Below are 19,263 nucleotides of genomic sequence, written 5' to 3'. Positions count from 1 at the left end.
AGGCAGCTGATAGTGCCATTTTTAAATGTCTTTGATATGACTCAGCTGGAGTTCGAACCTGTGACCTCCTACATCCAAGGTGGATGCTCCAACCACTTAGGCCACTGGAACAGTCAGTTTGAATATACTTATTTGTAAACCTTGCACAAGTGCAGTTTTCAGCTTTCTGCATTCTTTCAGACCTCTTAAAACATAATTAATTCCTTCCCAATCATTTTAAATGCAAACAGTCATACTGAAGATAAGTAACATGACAGTTTTGAAAAGCAATGATGCCTTAACCATGGAAATTCACAAAATGTCCATCTCCTGCCCAACCGCCATCATATAACATCCAGAAACATTTTTCATTCTCTGAATTTGTTCATGATGAATCTTGCTAGTGGTAAACATTATTCATTTATATTGAAATCTAGTTAAACCACTGGCTAACAAGCACCTTGCTTTTTAAGATTGCTTGGGGCCCTGGGTGGCCAAGTGGTCTAAGGCATTTGCATTTAAATATCAATGACATCTCACCTTAGTCTTCCTTGAGTTAAGTCTCAGGCTTGGTCAATATGCGTATGTGAGAAAGCTTGCTAGTACATTCTCATGGGTAGATGGCTCTTTCTGGGATTTTCCCAGGTTCTTCCTCCAGCAGATATACTGGCCACTAAGTATAGCCTACCAAGTGCTGAAAACTGGCGTTAAGCCAACCAACAGTAGCAATAACATATTTATGACTGCTATGCTAAAATGAATAAATAAATTAAAAAGTCGGCTGTTTTTTCTTCAATATGCAGTTAATGTTCTTAACAAGACCTTCCAGGTACATGTAAAAATTCCACTTTTATGAAGTTCCAAGTCTTAACTAATTAGTGGTGATATCATTTTGCATTGCACTGATTCATATCAATATCAATTTGGTATATGAACGAATATTGATTTCTCTGAATATTAACATGGCGACAGTGTAAAGTTAGCAATAACCTTTAAACGTTGGCCATGATAAAGGCATAACATTGAGGGAGACTTCTAGTGAAGTGTACTTGCATATTTATGCTGTTGTAATTATTTCATAACACCAGGATGACCTGTCTGGAGACTACAAGAATGCTATCCTGGCACTTGTCTGGGGAGGTCCCCCACCAGAAATGGCTACTAAAGGTGAGTAAATATATATGTGCTTTTCCTGGAGAATATATGCTGAAATTAATGATTGCAGGTCCAAATGGTTTGCAGACTTTAATGGAAATGTAATTATTGTACAAAGATTTTCCACCCACCTATTCTAAGGCTGACACCAAGATCTGCAAATACTTTAAGAATAACCTTTTCCATCTGTCCATTTGTATATCTTTTCACACCTGCATGCAACCACCTTAGCACTGCAATGTTAAGGTGTGTGTGTGTGTGTGTGTGTGTGTATATATATATATATATATATACACACACACACATACCAAATCCTAGTGTGTGTGTGTGTATATATATATATATATATATATATATATATATATATATATATATATATATATATACACAAAATTCTAGTATGTATAACTCACACTTTCTTCTAACCTCATAATTTCCCTACTTTCAGGAGGGTTTGCATTTTATGGTACAAGAAAGAAAGTCTTTTGTTTCTAGGTTGATCTGATGAGAGAATCATGGCACTTAAGCTGTGTACAAAAGTCTTGTCCTTGTGAAATATTGAATTGATTGCATTGTAACTACTTTGTTACGACTATTTTCTAAATAACTGATGGTTATAAACTCGATAGCCCTGTTCTTTAATTGCTTTTATTAATAAACTAATTTTATTTCACGTATTTGTGCAATTTATGCAGCTTTACTATACTCGAGAGACTGGTAGCTTGTTCATCTACTGTTGTAAATACTTTCAGCTGTGCAAAGTACTGCATCACTGTAATATTAATGTATATCGTTTTCTTTTCTTTGGAAAGTAAACTTGCTTCTTTGTTCAATTTCTCATCCTAAATAACAGTATTTGATACTTTTTGCAATTATACAGTGATCAATACTTCATAGAATCAACATAGTTTGTCAAGTTATTGAGTTCTGGACAAATCTTGGATGTGCTAAGCACAAGTCCAGTGTAATGTGTGGCTACAGTTTCAATTTATTTACTTTTCTCTTTGTAACCTTACAGATACTCAGCACGGTTTTTCAATGCCAGCAAATGTTTTGAAGCTTTTATCATAAGAACAATGCATTGTCTAGGTAAATTCACAATTTTTGGGGGGAGGGTCATCTTGGTTCTTTATTTAATTTGGGTGTTTTTATTTCTTGTCTTAAGTCATAGTTGATACTTCTTTGTGACCATGCAGTGATCAGTGCTTTGTTAATTTAGTGTGATGTAAATTTCAAGGTAGTATGTGCCGCCTGAAGCTTCGATATACTTAAAGACTGAGAAATGAACATAAATAGTTAAGCACTGTGTCATTGTATACTGGTCAAAGCTATTTAACAAATTTTCATCAGTGCCTGATCCAAAAATGGTAGAACATTGTCTCACAACAAAAATGGAGTGAAATCATGACAATTTCGAATTGTTGGATATCACATGCACCTTGGACATCAGAACCATGTTTTTCACTTCATACTGGGTCAAAGGTCAGGGTGTCTGTTTATACACAGAAACAATAGAGTAATTGCATGCCAAGTAATTGGTGATTTGACTATTAAATGCAGATGTACATTTTGAAAACTTCATCTTTTAAGGTCCAATTTTGAGTTGTATCCCTATTTCATCCATTTTAATTTTCACTACAGCAGACCCCTTTAACATAGTTTAGAAACCATTCAGTATATATTACTATTCTGATGCAGTCTGGTTTGTACGTTGTCTAATAGACAATATGTGCCATTTATGGATTTTCTCTTGTTGGCAAAGGTTATGTATTAACATATCCCAGAATTCTTTGAGGCAAGTTTCTCCTTGGCATTGACCTAAGTAATTTCTCTTGAGATATGTATGAATTTAATAAATTGCAGTAAAGAACATTGCAGAGCAACTTTTCCTGTTCTATCACTTTATATTTTTTATGAATTCATAATGAGGTTGTCATGACCTTGCCTTATTCATGCCCATAAAATTTTAAACAAAAAAGTATATGATACAACTAGTTCTATGGTAATTAATAACTACATGTGTGATAAAATTATAAGATTCTAAGTACAGAATATCAGTTGTCCTAAAACTGAAGTGTTTTTGCAATTAAAATTTTACATTAATAATAATAATAATAATAATAATAATAATATTGACTTTATTTAGAGAAGGTAACTCAATTCGTTACAGAACTAATCTACCTTGAGGCATTCTATATGTTATGTACAATATATACAGTATATACAACATGATGTGAAGAATATTGCTTTGCCTTAGCTTTGCATTTTTTAAATAAAATTTTATTTACATTTTTAAATATGTCAATTACATTTTATGCACTATTGGTGTTTATGTTGTACATACACGAGTGCAGTTTAGAAAGAAGGCCCTAAGCAGGAATAATCCTGTGTTATGGTGCCAATTGTATTCTGAAATTTTCTTCTTTTTCTTCTTCTTCTTTTTCTTCTTTTTCTTTTTCTTCTTCTTCTTATTCTTCTTATTTTTATTATTATTATTATTATTATTATTATTAGCTGGCAAGGCATATGTGGAAGCAGTGAAAGCAAAGACTGATGAAGGGTTAGATGAAGAAGTTATAATGGAAACGGAAAATATTCAGGTAAAAGTTCAGAACTTTAAACTCATAGCATATTAAGTTATACAAAATGTATACCAATCATTTAAGTATAAAAATTTTATATCAATAAATGTTTAAGTGTAAAATTTGTATATCAATCATTGTTAAGTATAAAAATTGCATATCAATCATTGTTAAGTATAAAAATTGCATTTCAATCATTGTTAAGTATACAAATTGTATATCAATCATTGTTAAATATAAAAATTGCATATCAATCATTGTTAAGTATAAAAATTGTATATCAGTTATAGCTAATTAAGTATAAAAATTGCATATCAATCATTGTTAAGTATGAAAATTGCATGTCAATCATTGTTAAGTATAAAAATAGTATATCAATTATTGTTAAACATTAAAATTGTATACCAATCCTTGTTTAAATATAAAAATTGTATGCAAATCATTGTTAAGTATAAAAATTGTATACCAATCATTGTTTAAATATAAAAATTTTATACCATTGTTAAGTATAAAAATTGTATACCAATTATATTTTAAATATAAAAATTGTATGCCAGTCATTATTAAAATTGTATACCAATCATTATTTAAATGTAATATTGTATACCAATCATTGTTTATGTACAAAAATCATATACCAATCATTGTTTAAGTATAAAAATTGGACTGCTTCATTGAGAGTTCAGGGGTTCAAACCCAGGCTGTGTCATATCAAAGACTATAAATATGGTACTAGCAGCTGCCTTGCTTAGCGCTCATCATTAAGAGGTTAGTGTTAGGACTTTTCGGCCTGGCATCATGATGCTACATGTCTGCTGCATGATGCCTCAGTGCTAGATATCACTATAAACTGTCACACTGCAGACATCGTAATGATATGGCTGAAAAATAGTTAAAGCTACATTAAAAATCCAAATTGCACACACACACAGATATATAAATTGTATTCCAAACGTTTATGTATAAAAATATGCCAACCATTGTTTAAATATAAAAGTTGTATACCAATCATAGATTGTATACCAATCATGTTTATGTATAAAAATATGCCAACCATTGTTTATGTATACAAGTTGTATACCAATCATAGATTGCATACCAATCATGTTTATGTATAAAAATATGCCAACCATTGTTTATGTATAAAGGTTGTATACCAATCATAGATTGCATACCAATCATGTTTATGTATAAAAATATGCCAACCATTGTTTATGTATACAAGTTGCATACCAATCATAGATTGCATACCAATCATGTTTATGTATAAAAATATGCCAACCATTGTTTATGTATAAAGGTTGTATACCAATCATAGATTGCATACCAATCATGTTTATGTATAAAAATATGCCAACCATTGTTTATGTATAAAGGTTGTATACCAATCATAGATTGCATACCAATCATGTTTATGTATAAAAATATGCCAACCATTGTTTATGTATAAAGGTTGTATACCAATCATAGATTGCATACCAATCATGTTTATGTATAAAAATATGCCAACCATTGTTTATGTATAAAGGTTGTATACCAATCATAGATTGCATACCAATCATGTTTATGTATAAAAATATGCCAACCATTGTTTATGTATACAAGTTGTATACCAATCATAGATTGTATACCAATCATGTTTATGTATAAAAATATGCCAACCATTGTTTAAGTATAAAAGTTATATACCAATCATTATTTAAGCAGAAAAATGTTAAGCCAATAATTGTTTGTGAATAAAAATAGTATGCCAATCATTTAGGTATATGGTCTCGCATTTTAACAAATTTATAAGTAGTGAGCATTTTCAACTGTTAATCTTTGCAGTGTAATCCTTGAAACCACTAATCCCTTGAAGTGGATTATTAAAAACAAAATTAAAATTGGGCTACATTCAAAGATTACGTCAGTGCAAACATAGTCAACACCCATTTCCAAGAGATAAGTGACCTCATTATGGCAGGCATAAATAGGTTACGGGTTCATATATTATTATATCTTAAGAAACGTGAGTGTTTGTAAAGTAAACAACTTGTAATCAGTACAATATGGGTTTCTACCTTGCTGACAGCATACTGACTGCATGTAAAATGGTCAGTAATTATTTTATTTCATTATTTTGCTTGACAGTTTGCAATTTAATTTGATATAATCTCAATTACGATTTTTCAGCTGCATTAGGACATTATAATGACATTATGATGTCACATACAAGTAAATTACATCACAATCATGCAATATATCGATTTATTCTATATCAGCTGACATTGTGTCACATTTATCAGAAGGAACAAGATATCATTTTTGAAATAAATTATGTTACAGTAATTCTTGGTACATGATGCTAAAATAACAACATTTGGTATTAGTCATGTTAACTTAATTACTTTGAATATTATTTTTCTGGCAGGAGGATCCGACCGTTAAACCAGTTGAAAACTTTAATACAAAGCATGATGCAGAAACGCTGAAGAAAGCTATGAAAGGATGGAGTATGTAGTATTTAAACACAAAGGGAGTTTCTTAAAATTATTTTTCATGCTGGAAGGATCTATATGGGATATCAAAATGATTTTGTATGTTGGATCAGGTTCTTTGGGGAAATGGGTGGGAGTATAATGACATAGGATTGAACATTGACCTGTATAGGCCTTTTTAAATAACCAATTTATCTTCCTTGAGAGGGAAACCCTTCAGCACAGATTATCGACTATGCAGTTAACAATGACATTCGTGGATAAAGGAATTTTTGAAGCGTGTGACCTTTTTGGTATGCATGGACAGGGCGTAAAAAGACAATTCATCAGAAGTTGTTGTTGTTGTGGGGTTTAACGCCATTTTTCAGCACGATAGGCTATACATGGCGGCCAGTATTAATGGTGGAGGAAGAACCCGGAAAACCCCGGAAAGAACCACCGACCCACGAGAAGCTACTGGCAAACTTTCTCACATGCCCACATTGGCTGAATCTTAGACTCGAACCGCTGCAGACAGAGGTGAGATGGCAGTGATCCGTAACGAAGAGCGCTTTAGACCACTCGGCCACTCAGGGCCCCTCATCAGAAGTTAAGATGATATGATGTATTGTTAAACAATAGAAATGATAGTTTCATGAACTATATTAAAACTGTCCTCTGTAATTAACACAAGCAACATTCTTTATCTGTTGTAAAACAAATTGTCCAATGGACAAATGTTTACAATTTATCTTGGAATTTAGGATGTTAAAATATAAACTACCTGTTGAAACTTGTCAGAAATGTATCAGATTTCCAAATAATGTTTTGGGTGATGAATTACAATACCTTTTTGAGTGTGAATTCTTAAGGGGGGCTAGACTGAATTTGATTAAGAATGATTTCTGCATGCAACCAAACACTTTTAAATATGGACATTTAATGATGATAATATGAATAAAATATTAGTGAAAAATATAAGCAGATTTGTTAGCAACGTTTTGAGCAAATTAGAATCTCAGTAATGGACTTGATAGCCACCTTTGCTGCTTTCACATTCCAACCAATTGCAACTCTTTTAGACATTATTTGAAACGTATCAAAGAATATTCATTTAAATTGTTGATCACTTTTCTTTAGATATTCCTTGGACATATAATATTTAGATAATCCGTGTTCTCTCTCTCATTTTCTGTCTTATAGCATTTTTCTCACTTCTCATTATTATTTTTATATTACACCATGCTGGCTTTTCCAGACCTGACAACTCTTATGAAGTCTTACGAAAATTACCCTTAAATATGGACATACGGCATACTAGCAAAAACTACAGAAAAATGATCATTGCCAAAAAATCCAGATAATTGGTTCATCTGTTTTATTTGGACCAGGGTTTCATCTTAGAATTAGTGAAATCAGTCAGAGAACCAGGCTAACTTTGCAGCAGCACCCCAGATGATTTAAACTGCACCTACTTGTTCATGCGAAGCATCTGCATGATCAAACTGTTGATTATAGAATTTTTTAAAATGACGTCCAGAAAGCAGTGCATGTTTAAGATGAAAGGGAAAATAAGCTTCTAGAAAAGTGTCAATAATCAACACAGAAGAATAAGAAGGAGTATTCAGATTCTTGTGAATAAAAGCTGGAAAGGATGCAATTATGTTTGTTGGACATCATGTGCCAATTTGAGTATGCCTTGTGGCATGAGATATGATTGCCATCGTCATGTAAAATAGAAAACAATTTCCAAGAATTATGTCAAGTTGAGAGATAGCAAGAAGCCATTGAGCTGCATATGGTTTGGAACTAGGGTTTGTGCAGCTGTAATAGTGGTAAATAAAGTCTATGCGAACTTTATAAACTTTTCAGTTGAACATAATGTTTATCATCGATGCGTCAAACTTTTAATTATGTTTTCCAGTTTTGCAATAGCAGTTATTGATATTTTGTTACACCTTACTGAAAACTGGTAAATCTTACAGAAACAAAATCACTGCCTTACACTCGTCAGGGTTGGCAGGTCTGCTTTTTTAATAGAACGAAGTTGATTGTACTTGCCTTCTATGCCATGTATGTATGACCTGATTATGATTATTTTTCAGTAAAGTCTTATTTTGATCTGTTTAGTAGGTCTCTATTTTTTAAAAATACTTTGCTCAGATTAATTTTTATTGACAGAAGAACTGGATAAATATAACTCACCTGAAAAATCCACCAAAACCCCAATTAAACTTGTAGTACTTTCTCTGTTTTTGGTCTTTTCCACAGCTTTTTATTATGAGCACTTAATTTTCATAGTATCTGAGTCACAGATACATGATGTTGTCAGTATACATGATGGTGTCATTATTCATGATGTTGTCATTATTCATGATGTTGTCAGTATACATGATGTTGGCATTATTCATGATGTCAGTATACATGATGTCAGTATACATGATGATGTCATTATTCATGATGTTGTCATTATACATGATGTCAGTATACATGATGTCATTATACATGATGTTGTCAGTATACATGATGTTGTCATTATACATGATGTTGTCAGTATAATAACTTCTCTGTATGCATTGCTTTCATCTTTACAACAACCTAATTATCATAACAAAACACACTGACAATTTAAAGGGATTTTAGTATAAAAATTCTTTTTAGTTGAGTTTGATGTGGTGTCCATTTGCTACTCAGGTGTGTGGGTAAACCTGAACAGGTTTGATCGGGTGTTTAAATGCTACTCATGTTTATGGGAAAGCCTTCTGGCCTAGTGTGGTGTGGAATTGAATTGCTACTCCATGGCATAGGAAAGCCTTCTGGCCTAGTGGGGAGTGGAATTGAATTGCAACTCCATGGTATAGGAAAGCCTTCTGGCCTAGTGTGGTGTGAAATTGAATTGCTACTCTATGGTATAGAAAAGCCTTTTGGCCTAGTGTGATATGGAATTGAATTGCTACTCCATGATATAGGAAAGCCTTCTGGCCTAGTGTGATGAGGTGTTTAAAATGCTACTCCAGTGTATGGGTACATATTCTAGCCTAGCATGATGTGGTTTGCAGTTGCTGTTCCAGTGTATGGGTAAGTCTTGGCCTTATTTGTTGTCCTGTCCATTTGATACTCATGGGTGGGCAGATTTTCTGGTCTAGTTTGATGTTGTGTCCAGTTTATGCTCATGTGAGTGGGTAAGCCTTTTTGCCTTGATTTTTAGTGTTCAATTGCAACTCATGTGATTCAAGTTAAGACTAATCAATTCTAATGTGATGTATTACCTGTCATGTCAAGTTTTTTCATCCATGTATTATGCTAAAGAGCTAGTCAATGTACCTCATAATTCCTCTACCATATTCTGTTGGAGTACATCCCTTCCCTTCATATCCAGATGACATTTAGTACTTTCTGCCATTCTGCTGGAGTACATCCCTTCCCTTCATGTCCAAATGACATTCAGTACTTTCTGCCATTCTTTTGGAGTAGGTCCCTTCTCTTCATGTCCAAATGAAATTCATTGCCTTTTGCCATTCCGTTGGAGTATGTCCCTCCCCTCCATGTGAAATGACATTCAGTGCATTCTGCCCGTCTGTTAGAGTATGTAGGTTCCCTTCATGTCCCAATGTCATTCAGTACTTTCTGCCATTCTGTTGGAGTACATCCATTCCCTTCTTGTCCCAATGACATTCAGTACTTTCTGCCATTGTATTGGAGTACATCTATTCCCTTCATGTCCCAATGACATACAGTACTTTCTGCCATTCTGTTGGAGTACATCCAATCCATTCACGTCCCAATGACATACAATACTTTCTGCCATTCTGTTGGAGTACATCTATTCCCTTCATGTCCTAATGACATACAGTACTTTCTGCCATTCAGTTGGAGTACATCCATGCCATTCATGTCCCACTGACAGACAGTACTTTCTGCCATTCTGTTGGAGTGCATCCCTTCCATTCATGTCCCAATGACATTCAGTACTTTCTGCCATTGTATTGGAGTATATCTATTCCCTTCTTGTCCCAATGACATACAGTACTTTCTGCCATTCTGTTGGAGTACATCCATTCCCTTCTTGTCCCAATGACATTCAGTACTTTCTGCCATTGTATTGGAGTACATCTATTCCCTTCATGTCCCAATGACATACAGTACTTTCTGCCACTCTGTTGGAGTACATCCATTCCATTCATGTCCCAATGACATATAATACTTTCTGCCATTCTGTTGGAGTACATCCCTTCCCTTCATGTCCCTATGACATTCAGTACTTTCTGCCATTCTATTGGAGTACATCCCTTCCCTTCATGTCCCTATGACATTCAGTACTTTCTACCATTCTATTGGAGTACATCCATTCCCTTCTTGTCCCAATGACATTCAGTACTTTCTGCCATTCTATTGGAGTACATCCATTCCCTTCATGTCCCTATGACATTCAGTACTTTCTGCCATTCTTTTGGAGTACATCCATTCCCTTCATGTCCCTATGACATTCAGTACTTTCTGCCATTCTGTTGGAGTACATCCATTCCATTCATGTCCCAATGACATATAATACTTTCTGCCATTCTGTTGGAGTACATCCCTTCCCTTCATGTCCCTATGACATTCAGTACTTTCTGCCATTCTGTTGGAGTACATCCATTCCCTTCATGTCCCTATGACATTCAGTACTTTCTGCCATTCTGTTGGAGTGCATCCCTTCCATTCATGTCCCAGTGACATTCAGAACCTAATACTCAGTAGCTTTTAAAGGGTTTCATGGATTGAAAATAAATTTGGAATATTGAGAAGCCTAGTTGAAGTTTGATTCCACCATTTTCCTGGCAGAATTTGAGTTAATATGACCTCTTGTTTGATTATCCTTTTACCTTTGCATGGTAGACTTAGCTTTCTACAATTTGACTGCAATGGCTGGGGGATCTGTGTTAGACAAATACAATTTCGGTTATTAATCAGACTTAAGTGGACAAAATTCCTATCTTTGACTTAGTAGAGATTATTATTGTTTTACTATTTTATGCTTAATATCAGTCATGTTCAGTCATTTGTACCTAATTGCTTTTCAACATAGACTAAAATGTTGAATGCATTTGTAATTAGTTTCTATCACTGATAAAACTCTATATACCTTGTTATATTTCTGTTTTATGTTTTTAATATCATTGTCTTTATGTTCAGCCATTTTCGCTGTCTTGCATTTTAGGGCCTTTGGGATGACTCACTGTGTTACCCTATTCAAGGATTTTTATCATCATCATCATCATCATCATCAACAGCAGCAGTGTGATTATTTCCATAAAAGTACAGATGAACAGGCTATTATCAGTGTGTTTACTGTACTTTGCTGTATTACATTTAGGACATTAATGATGATTGGTGTAAACTGAACATATTGCCCATCATCAGTCATCAATCATTTTTCGCTATCATCATCGTCATGATTGTTATTATTATTATTATTATTATTATTATTATTATTATTATTTTTTTTTTAAAATTTAAATTATTATTATTGTTTGTATATAGGTACTGATGAACAGGCTGTCATCAACGTGTTGGCCTACAGGTCAAATGTACAGAGACTGGAAATTGTAAAGACCTTGAAGACACTGGTTGGCAAGGTACATGCAGAAGTTTACAAGGAATGGGGGGAGGATAGCCAATGTAATTATGAAAGCATTAGTATTGGTGATTAATGTGCACAAAATTTAGAAAGCTGTTTAATTTAATGCATGTATTTAGCTGAATAATATATCTTCCTTCTGAATATCATAACATGAATAAATATAAACAAAGATTTTGCATAGAAATACAGTCCTCATCACAAGAATATATGACAAATGAGATACTTTTATAACTTTACTCAGACTTGTAGAATACATTGTTGGCCACTGTCGACAAAACAACAAAAACAAGGTCCCATTCCTGGTTAATAAGCCCTGACAAACTAACAATGTTCTATTGGACATGTATACAAATGAATAACATAAATGACAATTAGATAATAGACAAATAAACAGTCTTTCTAAAATTACTCACCTGTAGGCATTTAGTTGTTAATAATTCACCTTAAAAGCTAGTTCTTTTGTATGATGCAAAGGCTTCAGATTAGCTTATTGTCAGCCCTTGTCTCACACGTCATTCCTTGTCTCACATGTCATCCCTTGTCTCACACATCATCCTTTGTACTGATGAATGACCTCAATTCATTTACAAACATGCTAACTAGAATGCCTGCTACTGATGAATGACCTTGCAATTCATGTACAAACATGCTAACTAGAATGCCTGCTACTGATGAATGACCTTGCAATTCATTTACAAACATGCTAACTAGAATGCCTGCTACTGGTGAATGACCTTGCAATTCATTTACAAACATGCTAACTAGAATGCCTGCTAGTGATGAATGACCTTGCAATTCATTTACAGACATTTTGGATATTGTTCTACCTTAAGTTGGAGTAGTTCTCTCTTTGTAATGTGTAACATGCTGTCTCCCAATAATAGGCCATGTACTCCAGCTACAAATATTTTAGATGTTTTCTACCTTAAAACAAGTTTAATGAGTTTCCTCTTCAAAGGGAACTAAATTCCGTCTTAAATTTTCCAAAAACACTTCTTGATCCTTTCTTTTGACAGTAGAGTTTTCTGTCTTTCATAGAATTGTATCTTTTTCATACTCACAGACATAGGGACTATTTGTACATACCTGCACAATTCACTGGCACATTCTCTCACATTTCTGTAGCTTTATGTTCAGGTATTGTGTATGCTGTAGAGATCTTAATGTAAATTATTGTGGTCAGATATGTACAAGTAAGTTTCTATAGGGTGGTTTGCATAAGAATGATTTTAATTGTCAAAGCTAGTTTGTTATATAACAAAATGAAAATATCTTTTGCTGCTTTATTACCAGATTTATTTTAACTGACGTGGCTTCACGACTCATAAAAATATAACATTTTATGAGTACCACAGTATGAAATATATCTGGTACAGACACAGGAAAAGAATGTGTCCTCTACCTACCTACACATTAGCATCCAGACTTCGAATCATATAATTAAATCTCTAGTTTTTGTTTTAAAATACATTAATTAACCTATATAATGTATTTCAAATGAGTTATCTCCCCTTCAGGATATGATCAGTTATTTTGATGGAGAGTTAAGTGACGGGTTGAAGAAGATAGCATTTGCACTATGTACATCTCCTGCAGATTATGATGCCATGAATCTCAAGAAGGCCATTAAGGTACAAACATAATTTTGACCAAGGTCACATATTTTATCCCACTAGTACAATATATGTAATTTAATTTCTGTAACCAAGTCAGTTTATGTAATTTGTGTGTGTATATCGTATGTGTGTGTGAGCAAACTTACTTTACCTGTAGACATTTATTCTCAAGACTTACATTAAATGCTAAGAATACATGCTTATTTTGGACTCTTGGATTAAATATGCCAAAGAATGTAAAAAACTCAAAATGTCCACCTCTTGATATACAATGAATGCCAGTCCTGCAGGGATTCCATATTAAGTATTTGGTAAAGGCTACTCATTTCTTATATGTGTGTTTCAAGTTCAGAAATATTATTAAGTATAATCACAAGTCCACTGCCTATTCAATATCTGTATATGCAAATATAAACACTGTCCTACATTGCACCTAATACTTGATGACAATAGATCAAATGCCATGTGTAAATTAAATTGTAACATGCATGGGCCTTTCAACCAGTGATGAGATAAAAACATCTAAAAAGCACAGCTGCACCCACACCAAAACTGCCTACCCTTCTGCACATAAGCTCTCGTGAGATTTAACTCAGGTGAATCTCATGTGCAATTTACATGCAAATTAGGTAGAACTCATGTGAGCAGACAGATTCTAATAAGAAAATCACATGTACAGGAATTGTTAACAAGAGCAATATCTTGCTCACGTGAGCTACACTTTGCTCACGTGAGCCACACTTTGCTCATATGAGCAAGATCTGCTCACATGAGCAACATCTTGCTCATGTGAGCCACACCTCGCTCACTTGAGCAAGATCTGCTCACGTGAGCAACATCTTGCTCACATGAGCAAAAGCACAAAAAAAAACAGCTATAGTATTTAGTTTTTATTGAATACAAGAATTAGCGTGAGCCACACCTCGCTCACCTGAGCAAGATCTGCTCACGTGAGCAACATCTTGCTCACATGAGCAAAAACAAAAAAAAAAAAACAGCTATAGTATTTAGTTTTTATTGAATACAAGAATTAAACAGAGTAAGATCAATATTCAAATCTAGTAATCATTAGCATATAATTTGAGGTCGTTTAGTGATCTTTTAATAAGGTAAGACAACTAGAGTATGTATGTTTGTATGTATGTATGTATGTATGATCGCTTCGGTGGCCTAGTGGTTAGAGCGTCCGCCTCAGATGCGGGAGGTCGTGGGTTCGTTCCCCGGCTGAGTCATACCAGAGACTTAAAAAGTGGTACTAATAGCTACCTCGCTTGCCGTTCAGCATTAAGAGGTTAGTGTTAGGACTGGTCGGCCTGGTGTCAGGATAATGTGACTGGGTGGGACATTATGCTACATGTCTCTGGCATGACGCCCCAGTGCTAGACATCACTATAAACTGCCACATTGCAGACATCGTAGCGATATGACTGAAAAATTGTTAAAAAGCTACATTAAAAATCAAAAATCACATCACATGTATGTATGTATGTATGTATGTACCTGTTATATTAATACCTCACATTTATTCTAAAAACTTTAAGGTCATAATGAAAGATACTGCTGGAAATTTGCTTCACACGAAGACCATTCTTCACTGTTCCAGAAAATTCAAAGCAAACGAAACGTGTAATTGACATTCCTGCTTCTGAATTTCATTATTTGCCAGTCTGCAACAATATTTTCACTTGGAGATTGTTCTCTTTGAATCAATGCACTTCCTGTTGACCACTGAATTTAAGTTAGCAGGCTCAGTTTTGAACTGTTGAAAAATGAAACCTGAAATGGAAATGAAAAAGTTGGTAGAAGTTTTTTTTTCTGATCACAGCATGTGAGACATTCTGTAAGGTGGATTTTTGAAGATTCGTTTTACAAGGTAAAGGCAAAATACATAATTGTAGTTTGGATTAGATGGCACTTTATCACACTGTGAAAATAGGAGCCAACTGTTTTCCCAAGGAAACACTTATGCAGCCAACCCAGTCTGAAAATTCATCCTTTGGACTATGAGTCAAATTGCTCTACCAATAGAATTACCATAGTTCAGTAGCAAACATATAAACTGCACTGTTGATGAGATACCTGCAAGTCACATTGCATATTCCAGATTTGACTACTTCTGGATAAAGATGCCAATGTGTACCCGGGTATTCTCCCATTGATAAGAACCTGGGTAATAAAGCGAACAATTGGGTACCCGTTAAAGTGTTCACAGGGGCTCATATAGTTGCTTACAATTTACAATTTCATACGGGGTCTGTATAATAATACAATCCTTTCTCAAGTGACCTATTTAAGAATCAACGCTGATATTTCAAGCCTGACCATCCTAAGTTCATGCCTGTCCATGGTTCATGTGCCGATTTTCTCATGACTTAAAACACTCTTGTTTTCAGATCCTGGTGACATTATCTGGGTCAAATAAAATTAAGCACAATATGAATGTCTGGTTTAACTTGGCTACTGTAACATGTACTTCTTATACCATGTTAGGACAAAAAATGAACGAAATGGACAACTATACAGACTGAAATATAAAGATCAAAAAAAGTTTGCTACTTAATAACAGTTTTAAAAAAATCAAATAAAAGTTAATGTATTGGTAACTTATGCATGAATTTTACATCAAACAGTTCCAAGAAAACTGACAGGTTCTTGAATATGAAACCATTTGCCCTAGATTCATTCTATTATGATACTACACACATAGCAGTCCAGCTTAAATAGAAAATAAATGGCACCAGATATCATTTTTTTAAAAAGAAGAGAAAACAACAAAAATAACCCGGGATGTATCAATGCAACTGATGGATGTTATGTAACTGAAAAATGTTAGAGAAAAGAGATTTTGTTAAACTTAAAAACATGTTGCACTGGACCGTCGTTATGGAATGAACCATGGCAGGTTGAGGATAATACAACAATCAACATTTATGGACTTTATGACGATTCGCGAAAGTTACTGTACACATGTACACTAGTCGAAATGGCTGTTATGCACAAATAATTTATCAATTTCTTTTGTGTCTATTCTCATCCATACTACTAATCCACACGAGTTCAGCTGATTTGTGACAAAAATTATAACTGCATATACATTTTTCATACAGTTTTCTGTAATAATGGCATGTAATTTATACTCTTGTTGTGCTCAGATTATGATTTTTGCCACTTATATTAGTAATAATTATGCTTACAGTTCTTTTTGGGGTTGGAACATGTGAACCTACAACAAAGCAGTTCAGCTTCACATTTAATACAATTTCCTTTTGATTGTATACTCTGGTAACCAATCGTTAGGAATGATGGGTATACATTAGAAATTTCCAAAAAATTGACATCTTAACTTCTGGAACAGTCCTCTGGAAGATTTCTCCAAAACTTTTAGGATATTTTTCCAAAATATGTACATTTGCAATATATAAAGAAATTCAAAATCTGGTTTCCAATTTTTATATTTTAAAAAAAAATGTATTGGGGGTCAAATTTTAGAGTCTGAAATGCATATATTATCATGTACATTATATCAAAAGATTTGAAGCGTCTTATACATACCCTTTACTGGAGTCAGAATTTCCTCTAGCATGGCAATGGGGTTTTGTCTGACTTCTTCCTGTTGCTGTCAATGTTTTGCACTTCTTTCAAATGATTGCTAACTTTGTTGTGTTGATTAAATTTTGTGACCTTCATGAAGTTTAATCTGTAAAAAGATAAAAATTAGTATAATTGATCATATTTTTTTTATCTATGCAGAACAGAAAGAATGCACTGAAATGAGAAAACGACTTGGTTGGCAAAAGAGTCCTAGTGTATATAAGCATTAAGAAAAGCTGTAATCCTTATCCAATTAAATCTCTATTTTTAATTTACCAATCAAAATATTTGACAGACAGGGCAAATGTTTTTTAGGAATAAAATCATGAATTAAGCTACTGCATTTGGTTCTCAATCGTGTATGCTTATCTTGATCCACCCAATCAGCAATAAAATAAAACGAAGAACATTTATGTTTGTACAAATTGTTTCAATCAGTAACGCAAGTGCTTCTCACTGATGCGCCAGCATTATTGTTGGGACTGGGGGTAAGAGCCAGACATGGCTGCACAGTTGAATTGTGGAAGGCTTAAATATTCGATGATAGTGTGGTGTAGATATCATTTTTAGAAACAGGAGGTTGAATTATTATCATTAAGTAAAATCTGAAACAAACCCTTGGCTCAATTTTAAACGACCATGCGAATTTATGCTTATACTTATAATGTCGATGATTCAGGCTATCCACTTTGATCATTCTATATGCGAAAATTTTAAAAAGAAATGAGTAAAAGTAACTTACCTCTTTCTCGGCAAAGAACCAGTCTTTCATAATCCTTGAATCTTCCCTAATAGCACGTCGACGTCTTCTGTTTTGTACTGGACATTAACATCAGTACCGACGTGGACATCTTTAGATGTTGATGTTGGTTTCTATATTTTAATAATGTCCACACACTTGCTGTCAGAATGTTTTAAGAACAAACATGTTGCAGGAGAATATTAAATAACTTTCTTCGTAAACAGCGTGGCCCTTGCTAAGAGAACATGGCCCGTGCCTAAATTTCTGTCGTTCGGTTTAAAAGTGCTATTCTACATGTACACTGTAGGTCAACATCCAGTGTCTGTTGAGTTAATCTGAGGCGCCATAAAGGGTAAATTATTAGTAAACATGTTGTATGCATAGGGGCTTGTATCATTGATTACAATATAAAAGTCAGTCATACGTGTAGTATAAAAATAATATTTTTATTATTTTATACTACTGTATGACTGACATTTAAATTGTAAGCAACGATGCGAGCCCTTCTGGTTTTACACTCCTTTGTACACGTGTACTCGGGTATTTCTTAATGTTATATTTTACATATCAAATAAATGCTATTTTATTATCTGATGTTTCATAAAAACTGAGCTATAAGTGAATTCATATCATTAATAAGTTAATTAATAAAGACCTAGTTAATTTTGATGTTTTTACTGTAGCTTGTGCCAAGCCATGCCCCATAGGACACTCTAATGGTTCTAACAAGCCGATTCTTCCACCATGTACTCTGATAACCTGGGTCACAGAAAAGTTAACGGAAACGTTAGTGATTTGTTTTGTGATTATTTCAATAGGAAACTTCTTTTATAAACTTTGAAATGACATGATCAGAACATTTAAAAGGCTGCAAATCAGCAAAATTTTCAATTGTTAAGAATACACACTGTAAAGTCTGAATCAAAGAGATAAACTGTTTTTATGCTTTTCCCCTTTGTAAAGTCTGAATCAAAGAGATAAACTGTTTATATGCTTTTCCCCTTTGTAAAGTCTGAATCAAAGAGATAAACTGTTTTTATGCTTTTCCCCTTTGTAAAGTCTGAATCAAAGAGATAAACTGTTTTTATGCTTTTCCCCTTTGGAAAGTCTGAATCAAAGAGATAAACTGTTTTTATGCTTTTCCCCTTTGTAAAGTCTGAATCAAAGAGATAAACTGTTTTTATGCTTTTCCCCTTTGTAAAGTCTGAATCAAAGAGATAAACTGTTTTTATGCTTTTCCCCTTGGTCCTCCCTTATGACCATGGCTTGCATGCTGACCAGTATGGTCATACTACCAATCCATCCATACAATGGACAGAAACACCCACTTAGAGGGAACATGAAATTATTTGGGTGTCATTTGATGTATCCTTCAGAACAGTTGTCACTGAATGGTTTGTAGTGCAACTTAGAACATCCTATGGCCTTAGCAATATGTCAAAAGGGCACACACCCTGTTGGCTTTGAATATGGATGTTCTGAAAATACAAAATAATAATGTTTAATTGCAAATATTAGG

The 19,263-nt window shown here is 33.9% G+C and overlaps 1 protein-coding gene and 1 long non-coding RNA gene across 2 annotated transcripts in view; one reads left to right on the top strand and one right to left on the bottom strand.

The window, feature by feature from the left end:
- Window positions 1–19,263, top strand: part of LOC149792072 (annexin A6-like) — a 126,126-nt gene that overhangs the window by 75,169 nt on the left and 31,694 nt on the right. Inside the window, exons 13-17 of the mRNA XM_089970563.1 lie at window positions 1,068–1,146; window positions 3,649–3,734; window positions 6,127–6,208; window positions 11,696–11,790; window positions 13,313–13,426. Coding sequence (XP_089826689.1) covers window positions 1,068–1,146; window positions 3,649–3,734; window positions 6,127–6,208; window positions 11,696–11,790; window positions 13,313–13,426 — 456 coding nt within the window. The remainder of the gene's footprint in view (window positions 1–1,067; window positions 1,147–3,648; window positions 3,735–6,126; window positions 6,209–11,695; window positions 11,791–13,312; window positions 13,427–19,263) is intronic.
- On the bottom strand, window positions 14,973–17,877 carry LOC149792073 (uncharacterized). The gene is made up of 3 exons (XR_016423263.1): window positions 17,745–17,877; window positions 16,964–17,108; window positions 14,973–15,187 (listed from the first exon to the last, which is right to left on the bottom strand). It is a non-coding gene; the product is annotated as an uncharacterized LOC149792073 (long non-coding RNA).

Source organism: Sinohyriopsis cumingii, chromosome 9 (genome assembly GCF_028554795.1).
Source record: "Sinohyriopsis cumingii isolate HCF-2022 chromosome 9, ASM2855479v2, whole genome shotgun sequence".
Classification (NCBI taxonomy): domain Eukaryota; kingdom Metazoa; phylum Mollusca; class Bivalvia; order Unionida; family Unionidae; genus Sinohyriopsis; species Sinohyriopsis cumingii.
Note: the sequence above shows the minus strand (reverse complement) of the source record. Positions and strands in the feature narration are given on the sequence as shown.